This window comes from Xenopus laevis, chromosome 7L (genome assembly GCF_017654675.1).
Source record: "Xenopus laevis strain J_2021 chromosome 7L, Xenopus_laevis_v10.1, whole genome shotgun sequence".
Taxonomy (NCBI): Eukaryota; Metazoa; Chordata; class Amphibia; order Anura; family Pipidae; genus Xenopus; species Xenopus laevis.
Genome location: NC_054383.1, coordinates 1,053,731 through 1,069,616, shown reverse-complemented (window position 1 = coordinate 1,069,616; position 15,886 = coordinate 1,053,731). Strand labels below are relative to the sequence as shown.

The 15,886-nt window shown below is 44.3% G+C and overlaps 1 protein-coding gene across 1 annotated transcript in view; it reads left to right on the top strand.

Moving 5' to 3' along the window:
* sorcs3.L (sortilin-related VPS10 domain containing receptor 3 L homeolog) overlaps positions 1–15,886 on the top strand; it is a 147,789-nt gene that overhangs the window by 58,358 nt on the left and 73,545 nt on the right. Inside the window, exon 4 of the mRNA XM_041570087.1 lies at positions 6,961–7,119. Coding sequence (XP_041426021.1) covers positions 6,961–7,119 — 159 coding nt within the window. The remainder of the gene's footprint in view (positions 1–6,960; positions 7,120–15,886) is intronic.

The following is a 15,886-nucleotide window of genomic DNA, read 5'->3' as shown; positions in this document are numbered from 1 at the left end:
TAATACACAATCCGCACGCTCTGGTTCCCCTCGGGTTTAGGCCGCTCTGGTTCAAAAATATCATCCAGTATTCGGAAGAAAACCCATAAAATCCCCAGACAGAACCTGAAGCTGAATAATGTTGTGTCGGTGGCTCATTGTACTGTCTGGATCAGGTCCAGTGTCTGGCAGCTGAGGGAGACCAGCCATGCGGGGAAATGGATTTCTCTTTCGTTCCTACAAAGAATTTCATGATTCAGAGAAAAAACCCAAAGAAGTCGCTCAGGAACCTTTAGCTCAATGTGAATCCTGGCGAGGTGCAGATTTACTAACATTAGGGATCGTTGCACATGGAAGTTTGAGTAAAAACTGCTGTTTTTCCTACTCTCAGATATTTTCCCTGTTTATTAAAATACACATTCAGGATGAATGTTTTCACTTTTATACCCTACACATTGGTTTTATCCATTTTTCCTTAGAGTAAAATAAACAAGTATAAATGCTCCGAAGCCCAGTAGGTAACAGAACCGACGTCTCATTCCTAACCCAAGGGGGGTTCAGTTGGGTTGCCCCTCTCTTTGCTTCTATAACTGCCCTGGTGCTTCTGGGAAGGTTCCATTAGATGTTGAACATTGGTGCTGGGAGTTTTTGCTGGGAGTTGCTTCCATTCAGACACAAGAGCATTAGTGAGGTTGGGCAGTGATATTGGGGATCAGGCTCACAGTCGGGATTCCAATTCATCTCACAGGGGTTCAGTTGGGTTGCCCCTCTCTTTGCTTCTATAACTGCCCCGGTGCTTCTGGGAAGGTTCCACTAGATGTTGAACATTGTTGCTGGGAGTTGTTACTGGGAGTTGCTTCCATTCAGCCACAAGAGCATTAGTGAGGCAATGATGTTGGGGATCAGGCTCACAGTCAGGGTTCCAATTCATCCCATAGGGGTTCAGTTATGTTGCTCCTCCCTTTATATAACTATAGTGCTTCTGGGAAGGCCCCACTAGATGTTGAACATTGTTGCTGGGAGTTGTTTCCATTCAGCCACAAAAGCTTTAGTGAGGTTGGGCAGTGATGTTGGGGATCAGACTCACAGTCGGGGTCCAATTCATCCCATAGGGGTTCAGCTGGGATGAGGTCAAGTTCTTCCCATCTCCTCAAAACCATTCTGTATCGACCTGGCTCTGTGCATGGGGGCATTTTTGTGCTGAAACTGGAGCCCCCCAAACTGTTCCACAAAGTAGGAAGCACGGAATTGTCAGGAATGTCATTGTCTCCAAACCAAACCATGAAAACAGCCCTGCCCCATTACCATTGCCAATATTAGGGATGCACCGAATCCATTATTTGGGATTCTTTCAAATCCTTCATGAAAGATTCGGCCAAATACCCAACCGAATCCTGGATTCGGTGCATCCCTAATTGGCATTATACATTCAGGTACGGTCCCCTGGCATCTGCCCAACCCAGACTTTTCCTTAGGGTTGCAACCTTTTTTTTGGGTGAAAACATGCAGGGGGCGGGGCAGTGACTTGGGGGGGTGGGGCAGGTGACATCAGGGGCGGGACTGATGACATACCGATAAGCGGTTGGCTGATGTCACCCGGGCAGCCCGTCTAAAAACCGGCTCTCTGGGTGAAATCGGGACTGACAGATAGGGAGATGCCAGTTATCCCTCCAGAGGGTGGGTTTCCCACTGCGCCAGAACTTAATGGCGGTGCCTATTCCCCACTGAATCAACACTTGGCATTGTACATGGGGATATCACGTTTGTTTGTCTCTGATCCCCCATAAAACCCCCAATCTCCCAGTGTTTGGGATCTGAGGACTTGGCATTTCAGACACAAAGTCTCCATTCACTTCCAGGAAACAACAAGGTTCATATTATGAAAAAAAGAACGTCGTTTTAGGAAATAATTGACTTTGCTAATAAAAAAGTTGCATTTATTTTCGCGCAGTGAAACGAGGGAATTTATTCGCTCCCGCCGCGTCTCTGTTTTTCTATTTCCTTTTCTGACAATAAGCGGTGGCGCTATCTCGCTTTTTGTCACTCAGAATTTTATTGGATTTTGGAGAAAGACAAAACAAGTCAATGTGAGGTTATTGCAGAATGAGAGATTCTGTAATTAGGGTTTTGCTCATTCGCTGATTCATTTCCCAGGGAAAACATGGAAAGAAACATGAAACATCGTTGCACAGTGAAAACTTATGTTAATAATGAAATGGAACAACCAGGGCCACTATCAGTAATTATGGGACCCTATTATATTATGGGACCCTATTATTACCCGTCACCTGGGCCCTGAGCATTGGGCCCTATCAACAAAAAGAATGGGACCATCAAAAAATATGTCTTGTGAATGTATGGCCACTCCCCATTATGCTTCATTGTCATCCATGACCTGCACAAATCCCACCCACTTTCCCACAAGCTCTGCCCCTTCTCAACTTCAAATCACAAGGGGGGCCACAGGGCCCCTTACAGAAATACTTTTTTCCCAATGGTGAGAATTATTAGAATTGAGGTGATTATGGCACTGTCCCTTTAAGTGGCGTCGCTGGAAACAGTCCAAGTACGGACATTTATTAAGCCTTTAAGCCAAGGATACAGGGTTCCACTATAAAACTACCAGAGGTTTTACAGTTCCTGCTCAGACCTTGAACTATGTTCCACCAACATATCAATGCCTGGCACTTAAAGGGTTAAAGCCGATAGCCTTGATTCTTTTTATTAGCTTTGTCACCTTTCTCTGGACTGTTCTCTTTAGGATATTGTTTCTGTATCCTGACACTGGACACTGTTAGTAGAGGTAGAAGTAAGTGGGCAGTAGGCAGCCATCTTGCCCTTGCAGGTGGGAGGGGCTTATTTTAGCAGAAAATCAGGAAGTAAAGTAGGGAGCCAGTGAAAGGACTGCAGGGAGCTTGTATAACTGACCCAATAGGGGATATCACTCAGAAAAAGACATCAGGAAAACCAAAGCGGACTGTCCCTTTAAGTCAGAGCGTTCGGCATTAGTAAATAAAGCTGTCAGCACTCGAGGAGTCGGTAAATAAAGAGATCAGCGTTTGTTGGCGCCTGCGAGAGGCACAGTCATTTGTCTGAATGAGGAGAGAGAAGTAACAGGGAGATTCATTACAAATAACTGCGGCTGCTGCCCGGGAAATCCTGTCACAAAAAGACCATTTATCTCACTTTAGCCGCACAGAGTCCCCCAAACAATGAAGTCTGGTTTATCCACAGACAGAAAAAATCATTGGTTCTCTTTTACTCCGGCTGTGGAGTCTGTCTGTCTGCTTCCAGCGACCCAGCACTGCTTCCGTGGAACCTGAAATCACTCGAGTTTTGTCTGGGCCTTGATGTCATGTGGTAGAACAGGAAGTGTAGGCCTAAATCCAACTGTCGTATTGTCAGACCAGGAAGTGTAGCCCTAAATCTGTCATATTGTCAGACCAGGAAGTGTAGTCCTAAATCCAACTGTCATATTGTCAGACCAGGAAGTGTAGGCCTAAATCTAACTGTCATATTGTCAGACCAGGAAGTGTAGGCCTAAATCCAACTGTCATATTGTCGGACCAGGAAGTGTAGGCCTAAATCTAACTGTCATATTGTCAGACCAGAAAGTGTAGGCCTAAATCTAACTGTTATATTGTCAGACCAGATAGTGTAGGCCTAAATCTAACTGTCTTATTGTCAGACCAGGAAGTGTAGCCCTAAATCTGTCATATTGTCAGACCAGGAAGTGTAGGCCTAAATCCAACTGTCATATTGTCAGACCAGGAAGTGTAGGCCTAAATCCAACTGTCATATTGTCGGACCAGGAAGTGTAGGCCTAAATCTAACTGTCATATTGTCAGACCAGGAAGTGTAGGCCTAAATCCAACTGTCATATTGTCAGACCAGGAAGTGTAGGCCTAAATCCAACTGTCATATTGTCAGACCAGGAAGTGTAGGCCTAAATCCAACTGTCATATTGTCAGACCAGGAAGTGTAGCCCTAAATCTGTCATATTGTCAGACCAGATAGTGTAGGCCTAAATTCAACTGTCATATTGTCAGACCAGGAAGTGTAGCCCTAAATCCAACTGTCGTATTGTCAGACCAGGAAGTGTAGGCCTAAATCTAACTGTCATATTGTCAGACCAGGAAGTGTAGGCCTAAATCCAACTGTCATATTATCAGACCAGGAAGTGTAGGCCTAAATCTAACTGCCATATTGTCAGACCAGATAGTGCAGGCCTAAATCCAACTGTCATATTGTCAGACCAGTAAGTATAGCCCTAAATCTAACTGTCGTATTGTCAGACCAGGAAGTATAGGCCTAAATCTAACTATCATATTGTCAGACCAGGAAGTGAAGGCCTAAATCCAACTGTCATATTATCAGACCAGGAAGTGTAGGCCTAAATCTAACTGCCATATTGTCAGACCAGATAGTGTAGGCCTAAATCCAACTGTCATATTGTCAGACCAGGAAGTATAGCCCTAAATCTAACTGTCGTATTGTCAGACCAGGAAGTATAGGCCTAAATCCAACTGTCATATTGTCAGACCAGGAAGTGTAGCCCTAAATCCAACTGTCATATTGTCAGACCAGGAAGTGTAGGCCTAAATCTAACTGTCATATTGTCAGACCAGGAAGTGTAGGCCTAAATCCAACTGTCATATTATCAGACCAGGAAGTGTAGCCCTAAATCCAACTGTCATATTGTCAGACCAGGAAGTGTAGACCTAAATCTAACTGTCATATTGTCAGACCAGGAAGTGTAGCCCTAAATCCAACTGTCATATTGTCAGACCAGGAAGTGTAGACCTAAATCTAACAGTGGTATTGTCAGACCAGGAAGTCTATAACTAAGTGTAGCAGAGTTATTGAAAGTAAAGGAAGTGTAGGCCTAAATGTAGCAGAGATATGGGCAGAACAGGTAAAGTGTAGCATAACTCCCAACTGTGCCATTTTTCGCAGGAGGTCCCGACTTTCTCTTTGAACTCCTGCACTAAACAGCCAGAAAAAGATACAAAGTTTCTAATTTAATTGGCTTTTGGCAGAGAGCCCAGAATAGATACTTTTGTAACAGTTTAAGATAAGCAGGTCTCTTGGGAGAACTTAGACTCACAGCTTAAAGGGCAATTCACCTTCATTTGAAAAACTGCAATAACCCATAACAACCATAGATATGTGTTCAAACTTTGATAACCTGCAAAATTTTGTAAAATGAACCTGGTAATTAGGGGGTGGCCATAAAAATGGGTGTGGTCAAAAATTTTCCGCATGGCATATCTTTTTGTCTATTTTCTGTTTCCAAAATGTTGGGAGATATGGGCCTAAATCTAACTGCCGTATTATCAGACCAGGAGGTGAGGGCCTGAATGTAGCAGCGGTCCTGGTCCACATTTAGGGCCCTTACACACGGCCGTTTTGAGCTGCGCTCCCCTGCGTTCTGGTTTCACGTGTTCAGCCGCAGGGGAGCGTAGGAGTAAACACACGCCATTACTGACGAGGGGGCTGTACTCACACGGACGCATGTAAGCGCCGAACGCAGGTAAAATGCAACATGCTGCGTCCCAACCTGCGTTCTGCCCTTACATGCGTCTATGTGTAACAGAAAATAGGACTGGACCGACCCTATTGCAATGGAAATGGAATGGTTTTATAGTCTGAAAGAAACAATGTCTAACAGTCTGTAAATCAAGAATGACCCGCAGCTGTTTCTTCAATGAAATATGCAAAATATCCTGAACTTACTATAAAGCCTCTCTCACTAGCTGTCCAGGCTCACTTTCTCTTAAACCATGAGTATTATTAAAATGCACTGGTTTACTTCTCCTTTAACTTTATCATTTGCAGCATCCCCAGCGGGTCAGGGGCAACAAAGTGCATCTATTAAAAGAAAGGGCAAGTAATAACGGCTGCCATTTAATCTCCTAATAGGGAAAAGGATTTCTTTTAAAGAAGAGATTTATTACGAGTGACGCGTCCCTGGTTCTGGTCCTGCCCGGGTGGCAGTTACAAATGGCAGCGCCAAGTTCTGGCAAGAGGCTGGTTCCAACAGGACTTTGTTTATTGGCACTTAATGAAATGCAATTCATCTAAATCACCGGGGGGCGGGAGGATGTGTCCTCTGGAAACCGATAATTGTGAGTGGCAGTTTCCCCTTTAACAAATGAGTTGAACTGTCGCCCACACAAGTCACTGGATGGAGCAGAAAAGAAATGGGCGGCTAATATGGGTCATTTACTGGCCCCCTGGCACTGCCAACATGCCCAGAGAGTATTGCATTATGGGACGACTAAAACAAATACTGGGGCTGGGGGGGGGAGGTAATTGCCCTGGATTGGGCAGGGGGTTATCAGTGTAGCAAATTAAAGGGGTTGTTCACTTTTAAATTAACTGTTAGTATGATGTGGAGAGGGATATTCTGCAATTGGTTTTCATTTTTTTTATTATTTGTGGTTTTTGAGTTATTTAGCTTTTTATTCAGCAGCTCTCCAGTTTGTAATTTCAGACGTCTGGTTGCTAGGGTCCAAATTCCCCTAGCAACCATGCACTGATTTCAATAAGAGACTGGAATATGAATAGGAGAGGCCTGAATAGAAAGACGAGGAATAAAAAGTAGCAATTACTATACATTTGTAGCCTTACAGAGTATTTGTTTTTTTAGATGGGGTCAGTGACCCCCATATTAAAACTGGAACGAGTTGGAAAGAGAAGGCAAATAATTCAAAAACTATAAAAATAAACAATGAAGACCAATAGTTGCTTGAAAGCTGGAAAGAGTCAGAAGAAGAAGAAGGCAAATAATTCAAAAACAATAAAATAAGAAGAAAAATAAGACCAATTGAAAAGTTGCTCAGCATTATAACATACTTAAACTTGAACCACCCCTTTAACCAACACGTTGATTCCCAAAAGATGACACCCCTTTGTTCATTGTAAGCGACTCATGCCAATGAGCAGGTTGGTGACACACTGTACCCCGATGTCTTACAGATTATGCTGCTGAGTGACCCCGACATGGAGAGCAGCATATTAATCAGTTCCGACGCCGGAGCCACTTACCAGAAATACCGACTCAACTTCTACATCCAGAGTCTCCTCTTCCACCCAAAGCAGGAGGACTGGGTGCTGGCGTACAGCCTGGACCAGAAGGTAAGCCGTGGGTTAACCATTTCCAGGGGGGGCTTGGGGTACAATTGGGGAGGCAATTTGTGGGCGCCACTTGGATAAGAAAGTAGATACAGATAGACAGGGAGTATTATAATACTGTGTGATATTAGTTTCAGTATATACTGTATATAAAGGGGATGTACAACCTGCGGCCCTCCAGCTGCCCCTGAAATGCAACTGTCACCATCCCACAGGCAATTGCACCAAATCCTGAATAAACACATTTATTTTACAGCGCTACGCGATATGTTGGAGCCCTAAAAATACATGTTAATAATAATAATAATAATAGGGGCCAAAGCTGTGTTTTTTGGGAAGAGGATACAAATAACTGTGACTGCCCAGGGCCCCCGTACATAAGAACAGAGACAGTCGCCCCACTGTCAGATACATCTTTGGGGACCTAGTTTGTCATTGAGTCAGGTCTCAGCAGGTGACAGTTGCATTAGCTCCCGGCTATTGACAGGAGAGGGGGCCGCGGGGCCCCAGGTGACACTTGCTGCTGATTGACTCATCACTCGGACGCTCTGGCTCTCAGCGCTCTAACTGGCAGTCTCGGATAAAGCCGCTGAATGATTGACAGTCTCATAAGGAGACGTTAAACGCGAGCAGAGAAGCAGCGAAACGCCGTCACTTTATATCAGTCCCAGGACTGTGAGGCCCCCCGTGTCCCCCACATGCAATAAAACATTTTAGCTTCAGCTCTCAGGTCTCAGCGCTCGCTCATCAATTCTGCTGTGAGGCTGAAAAATAATTCACATCTTTCTGTCCATTTTACCCTTTAATCTTATACACAAGCTTCGATAGTGCTGCGGTATTTACTATCACTAAATGATGTGACTGTATAAATAGTGATGGCCGAATAAATTCGCCTGGCACAAATTCACGCTGAATTTCTGCGTTTGGCCGCCGGCGATAAAAAATTTGCCAAAGGCAATTTCCGATTTTCATGATTTTTCCGTAAAAGTGTTTGAATTGCTCGATTTTTTGTGAAAACATTCAAATTGCTTGATTTTTGTGAAAACTTTCGAATTGCTTGATTTTTAAGTGAAAACGTTCGAATTGCTCGATTTTTAAGTGAAAATGTTCAAATTGCTTGATTTTTAAGTGAAAACGTTCGAATTGCGCGTTTTTTTTCACGCAAACGTTAGAATTTCATGATTTTCCTGTGAAAACATTCGAATTGCTTGATTTTTCCGTGAAAATGTTCAAAATCACGCTGAATTTCCGTGTTTTGCAGCCGGCGAATAAATGAGTGAATTAGTGAAAATTCGCTGGCATCAATTTCCGATTTTCATGATTTTTCTGTGAAAGCTTTCGAATTGCTAGATTTTTCGTAAAAACGTTCGCATTGCTCGATTTTAGTGAAGACATTGTAATTGCTCGATTTTTAAGTGAAAACGTTCAAATTGCTCGATTTTTACGTGAAAACTTTCAAATTGCACGATTTTTAAGTGAAACGTTCGAATTGCACGAGTCTTACGTGAAAACTTTCAAATTTCATGATTTTTAGGCGAATCAAAATGGGAGAAATTCGCCCATCACTATTTATAAATTCTTCTTATTAGTAATGCCTCATAGGCCTCTCCAGCCAACAGTGCTGTAAAGGGGTTTTGAATAGGTACAGGTATAGGATCCATTATCCAGAAACCCGTTATCCAGGAATTACAGAAAGGCCGTCTCCCATAGACTCCATTTTATCCAAATAATCCAAATGTTTAAAGATAATTTCCTTTTTCTGTGTAATAATAAAACAGTAGCTTGTACTTGATCCCAACTAAGATATAATTAATCCTTATTGGAAGCAAAACCAGCCTATTGGCTTTATTTCATGTTTATATGATTTTCTAGTGGACTTAAGGTATGAAGATCCAAATTTCAGTAAGATCTGTTATCCAGAAAACCCCAGGTCCTGACCATTCTGGATAACAGGTGTCTAGAATCCCTGCCACAAAGCAAGACAGGGCTGAATTTGCTGGAAAGAAGTAGAAAGGAAAAGTAATTAGGACAAAGTATCTTGAACGTTTTCCTGGGGGAACCCCAAAATATTATGTTTTATGATGCAATCGAGTGATGCTCCCTGTTTCTATTCCTATTGGAGGAAGACAATTCACATTATTAAAGGGATTCTGAGAACCAGCCTTAAAAAACACAAAGACCTCATTTTGGGTCCTGATTTAAAGGAAATAGAATATTCCAAATTTAGGGGTTCTGGATTCAGCTTGGCATTCAGTCTTTTTCGACGGGATTTGGAATTTTGGCTGAAACCAAAGGGAATCCATAAATCACATGACATGAGGGGGCAGAATTAGGGAATTTGATGTTTTTCATGATCCTGCAGTGAATTTCCCTGGTGCGATTAGGAATTCCCCGTGTGATTGGTTGGGAAAGGGGCACATGGTTAGGAATCCAGAGTGAGGAATAGTCACCAGGGTAAAGCAATGTTTGTCCAACCAAAAACGATTTCTCCTGAACTCCCCTCGGCTCGGAATCAGGATGCAAATGGCACATTAAAACCCAACTTGATTCCCCAGTCAGGAGGAATATTTGTATAATCCTAATTAGGAGTCGGGATTTAGTCTGACAATTTGAAATTGAAATAGAAGCTTTGATTAAAACACTCGTTAGCGGAGGCGTCCTCTTGCCGTTAACTACTTCATTGCCAGTGAGCTCATTAAACAAGGTCTTTATCTCAGGGAGCGTCATGACCCGGCTCACTCGCAGGTGATGGGTGGGCACCAGTGGGCACTAACCAGTGAGTTTGGGGGGCACCAATGAGTATTGGAAATATCACCAGTTTATTTGCTCTTTATACAACTTCAGCTTCACAGGAAACTTTTTATCCGACTCAAATTCAGCTACTTTTTTGCAAAATGAGAGGATTACCCAGCAGCCCCTACTGAGCATGCTCCTTCAACGTTACTAACGTCTGTCCCATAGCAACTGTTACAATTGGTACAGAAGTAACTCCATATCCCAGCAGCCCCAGTCTGTCCCATAGCTTCAGTACATCTGCTAATAAAAACGTTGCACCCCTCAAAAGCCAGAAGACCAAACAGGAATTTGTTTTTATGAAACATTTTTCAAATGGTTCAAAAATTGTTAAAAAAAACATTATTTTCCGTGTACTTTTACAATACCATTTCTGGAGCTGAACTTCCCCTTTAAGCTGGGTTACCAGGTATCATTTTATTTCTCAAGCTTTTATGGGGGATATTAGGGACCCGCCGAGGGGCCGTATGATTTCAGATTGAGGCTTGGGATTGAGATGTGAGTGTTTGGGGAGGACCTCGGTTGCAGCAGCTGGAGCCCCTTTCTCTTCTGGGGATCCCGGGGGGCCACGTGCAGCTCAGGCCGGAGCCAAAGGATTGTTGTATCAGCGCCAGGTGTGATTGTAAAACAAAGTTATGTCTCTTGTAATCTCCCTAATTCATCATGTGGAACCTTGGAAATGACTTGCACTTAATGCAGATGCAGCGCCAGCTTGGACTGAGGGAAGCGAATGTGCTCCGAATCCCAAATTTATTATTGGCTCAACTGCTGCTTTATGTGGAGATCACAGGCAGGAAAAATCCCCACCAGCCAAGAGTAGTGATGGGGGAATCAATTCGGCCAGTGCGAATTCGCAGCGAATTTACGTGTTTTGGCGGAAAATTTTGGCCGCGTCAAAATTGCTGCGCATCAACACTAATCGGACACCCATTGACTTTAACGCCTGCGTCAAAAATTGCCGTGAGTGACTTTTTGGACGCACGTCCAAAATTGACGCGGGCGTCAATTTTCGAGTATCAAATTTTCTGTGAATTTTCCGGCGAAACGGAAAGAAATTCGCCCATCACTAGCCAAGACCCGCTCCCTCCACGAATGTTTCTGCCACTATAAAAAGTGTTTGAGTATCAGTCAGTGTGTGAATAATTAGATCTTAGTTGGGATCAAGTACAAGCGACTGTTTTATTATTACACAGAAAAAGGAAATCATTTTTTAAAAATTTCAATTATTTGGATAAAATGGAGTCTATGGGAGACGGCCTTTCTGTAATTCGGAGCTTTCTGGATAACGGGTTTCTGGATAACGGTTCCTATACCTGTAGTTAGTTAGTATGTATTGCCCCTACACCCAGTCATATCTCCCCTTTAAGGCCAAGAGATAAACGTTAAACCCAGTGGCTGACTATAGAGGAAGGAGGCAGGAAGTGGGTGGGAGTGGGCGGATCAGAGGTGGGAATGGGCGGGGCAGGAAGTGGGTGGGAGTGGGTGGATCAGAGGTGGGAATGGGCGGGGCAGGGAGTGGGTGGGAGTGGGCGGATCAGAGGTGGGAATGGGTGGGGCAAGAAGTGGGCGGGAGGATGGGGGCGGAGTGCGCCAGGCCCTTCTGAAGATTTTTTTTGCAGGGGGGAGCGGCGCACTCTATTTACTGCACTTTTTAAACCCCAAGAACCAATGAATGGTTTGTTCTGCTCGTTATTCTTCCCCAATGGAAGGATCAGGGATTGGCCTGGGGCTAATTACAGAAAATCAGCCAATGAAAAGGAAGATCTGGAACATAATTGTGCAGAGAATCAGAGCAATGTCCCCCCAAACTCCCCGCCCCTCCAGCTAGTGGTTCAGACCAGTGGGGGGGGGGGCACCACATAAATCACAAGGTGTTTCCAGTCGCTGTAACTCAATTTTATCTGCTGGGGGTTAAACCAGTTAAATAGAACTATAGCCCCTCTCAGAGAGACAATCAAACTGAACGATTGTCCCATTAAAGTTACCAGCGCTCAGATATTCCTCCTGTAATTAAATACATATATCACTGCAAAGTATCTCCCCCTCATACACTGCCTTCTCCCCACCTTCATTCCATCTGCATTTAATACAAGGTAAATAAATAGATACATATAATGAAAAAAAGTTTACAAAAAATATTGTTCAATCAGCTTTAGTAATTATTGTTCAGAATCCCATAACCTGACTGCCCTTACAGTAAAGAACCCCTTCCTATGCTGATGGTGAGATCTCCTTTCCTCCCCACCAATGAATCACTCATTCCCCTCTCTTGGTAGGGAATCCCATAACCTGACTGTCCTTACAGTAAAAAACCCCTTCCTATGCTGATGGTGAGATCTCCTTTGCTCCCCACCAATGAATCACTCATTCCCCCTCTCTTGGTAGGGAATCCCATAACCTGACTGTCCTTACAGTAAAGAACCCCTTCCTATGCTGATGGTGAGATCTCCTTTCCTCCCCACCAATGAATCACTCATTCCCCCTCTCTTGGTAGGGAATCCCATAACCTGACTGCCCTTACAGTAAAGAACCCCTTCCTATGCTGATGGTGAGATCTCCTTTCCTCCCCACCAATGAATCACTCATTCCCCCTCTCTTGGTAGGGAATCCCATAACCTGACTGCCCTTACAGTAAAGAACCCCTTCCTATGCTGATGGTGAGATCTCCTTTCCTCCCCTCCAATGAATCACTCATTCCCCCTCTCTTGGTAGGGAATCCCATAACCTGACTGTCCTTACAGTAAAGAACCCCTTCCTATGCTGATGGTGAGATCTCCTTTCCTCCCCACCAATGAATCACTCATTCCCCCTCTCTTGGTAGGGAATCCCATAACCTGACTGTCCTTACAGTAAAGAACCCCTTCCTATGCTGATGGTGAGATCTCCTTTCCTCCCCACCAATGAATCACTCATTCCCCCTCTCTTGGTAGGGAATCCCATAACCTGACTGTCCTTACAGTAAAGAACCCCTTCCTATGCTGATGGTAAGATCTCCTTTCCCCCGCTCTGTTCTGTGAATTTCTTTGCCGTTAGACAGATCCATATTATCATGAAATCACTCATATTGGCCCTAGTTACCCTTAGTAACCAATCGTTACCCTTATTAACCCCTAGTTACCCCAGTTACAGTGCAGGATTAACCCGAACGCCGCGCTCCTACAGTAACTGCGGTTTCAGCAGCTGCAGTTTTTGTCGATCCATTTTGTCTGCCCCCCCCCCCCTGGATATTTATTGCGCTCCCAGGGGCAGAACGCGCAGCCCGAGGCTTTATGACAAGAAACAATATTATTTTCATTGTCGTTTATTACAGTTCTGCGGTGCAGGTACATTAGCCGGGGAGGCGAAGCGTTTCGCTCCTGACAGTGACAGACGCCGGCGAATTACACGTTTCTTTCTGCTTTTCATTTAAATGAATGTTCCCCCCGACATGACTATTAATAGCCCCCCGGGAACAACAGCGTCTCCCCCCCAATGGTGCATTGCCAGTTCCACCCACGTCCAATATTTCATCATATTCTGTAACTTGCTCTTACTTCTCCTTTACATTAGCCTCACAACAGTCTCCCAGGAGCAGCTTCCCTCTCTGGCCCCTCAGTGTTGCACTTGCCCTTTACTCCCCGGCCATGACGTTTATTCTGTCCTTATTAACCCATCACCTCTTTACAATACGACAGATCTGTCTCCCACAAACATTGAGATTTGTTATTTCCTCGTCTCTCACCTTCACAAGGTCACGTGGGAGAATCATCGGCAGAAATTTCCCCCTGGAGTAACAACGTCACTTTTTGGTGAAATTGTTTGTTTCTGGCTGTTTGTAGTTTGTTTGGTGCGAGAAATAGAAATAAAGATAAAATAGTGAAACCCTTTCAGCGCAGCGTCGCTTTCTGGCACATTCTCCGTCTTCACCCGACTCTTAAAGGGGATGTTCACCTTTAAATTAACTGTTAGTATGATGTAGGGAGGGATATTCCGAGACAGTTTGCAATTGGTTTTCATTTTTTTATTATTTATGGTTTTTGAGTTATTTAGCTTTTTATTCAGCAGCTCTTCAATTTACATTTAAAGAAGAATTCAACCCAAAAGTTAAAAAACCCTACATCCCTACCCTACATAGACCCCCCCCAGCCTAGCTGAAGGAAGTGTGACTGTGGGATAGCAGGTATAGTATATCCCTTCCCAGAGACTATTATCCCACTGTTACTATAGACACATCTCTCCCTACTATACCTGCTATCCCACAGTCACACTCCCTTCCCATAGACTATTATCCACTGTTACTATAGACACATCTCTCCCTACTATACCTGCTATCCCACAGTCACACTCCCTTCCCAGAGACTATTATCCCACTGTTACTATAGACACATCTCTCCCTACTATACCTGCTATCCCACAGTCACACTCCCTTCCCAGAGACTATTATCCACTGTTACTATAGACACATCTCTCCCTACTATACCTGCTATCCCACAGTCACACTCCCTTCCCAGAGACTATTATCCCACTGTTACTATAGACACATCTCTCCCTACTATACCTGCTATCCCACAGTCACACTCCCTTCCCAGAGACTATAATCCACTGTTACTATAGACACCATCTCTCCCTACTATACCTGCTATCCCACAGTCACACTCCCTTCCCAGAGACTATTATCCACTGTTACTATAGACACATCTCTCCCTACTATACCTGCTATCCCACAGTCACACTCCCTTCCCAGAGACTATTATCCACTGTTACTATAGGCACCATCTCTCCCTACTATACCTGCTATCCCACAGTCACACTCCCTTCCCAGAGACTATTATCCACTGTTACTATAGACACCATCTCTCCCTACTATACCTGCTATCCCACAGTCACACTCCCTTCCCAGAGACTATTATCTGACTGTTACTCTGTGTGTATCTCAGTAGTCAGACAGATAGTAAGCAGGAGTAGGGGTGCAGGAGTAGCTGTTCAGGGCTAATGATGTGAGTAATAAATGGACAGAGCTCAGTTGGCCCCGGTTGCTTTGCTGACACAGTGGATTTTACTGGAGGTGAAATGACCTGACGTTGCAGAGAAAGTAGAAAGAAAAATCCCCATTTGTTCAGAAATACGGGGGCAGCAGTGTATGAGCAGAACACGCAGTCATTTGTAGTTCATGAAGTCGGACCCCCAGGGACCTGTTGTGTCTTCTGAAGCGCAAATGTTTGTTATTCTGTGACTGTAACTCTCTCCTGCAGACTCCACTTATCTGGGTGCATGAGGGTTACTGAACCTTTCCAGAGTGGAACCCATTAAGTGAAGATTCAGAGCTGCAGGTGTGATGGACACACAGTGGGTAGAATTCCCTGGGCCCAATATCCAGCCCTGGCAGATGCCCCTGTATTCTGATTAATATCCAGCCCCTAAATATTCCATTGGCTGCCGGACACACTCCTCTCATACCCACTGCTGATAAATTCTCCCATAATGAATCCTGTGCTGTGGCTCATCCAGGTCACTTTATCTTCACCGTCTCCTGCGCCAACATTCACTCACATAGAAAATTAGTCAACTGGAAATTGATTGAAACTGCAGATTCTTGGATGGTGAGAGGCGGCAGCATTAACCCTTTCTCTGGCACAGGCTGATTCCTCATGCAATAATAATAAGGAAGCATTTACTAACACTTTCCTGCCATAATGTTACCCCAGTGGGTTCAGTTATTGACCAGAGTGTCCTAAATTCTCCCAGGTCCTTCTGACTCCCTGACATTAACCCTCAGTCTCTCTTCACATTCCCTTCTCTATAGTGTCACATTCATCTTTCTATTTCTTCTCCCCATTTGTCTCTCTACTCCCTAACCCCCTTTCCCTTCTCTCCTTCTGTCTCTCATCCCCTCTCCTTTCCTTTTCTCCCCCAACTGTTTGGCCTTACTCTCCCCCATCCTCCCTCTTCTCTCCCCTTCTATATTTCTCCTCTCCCCCATTTGTCTCTCTACTCCCTA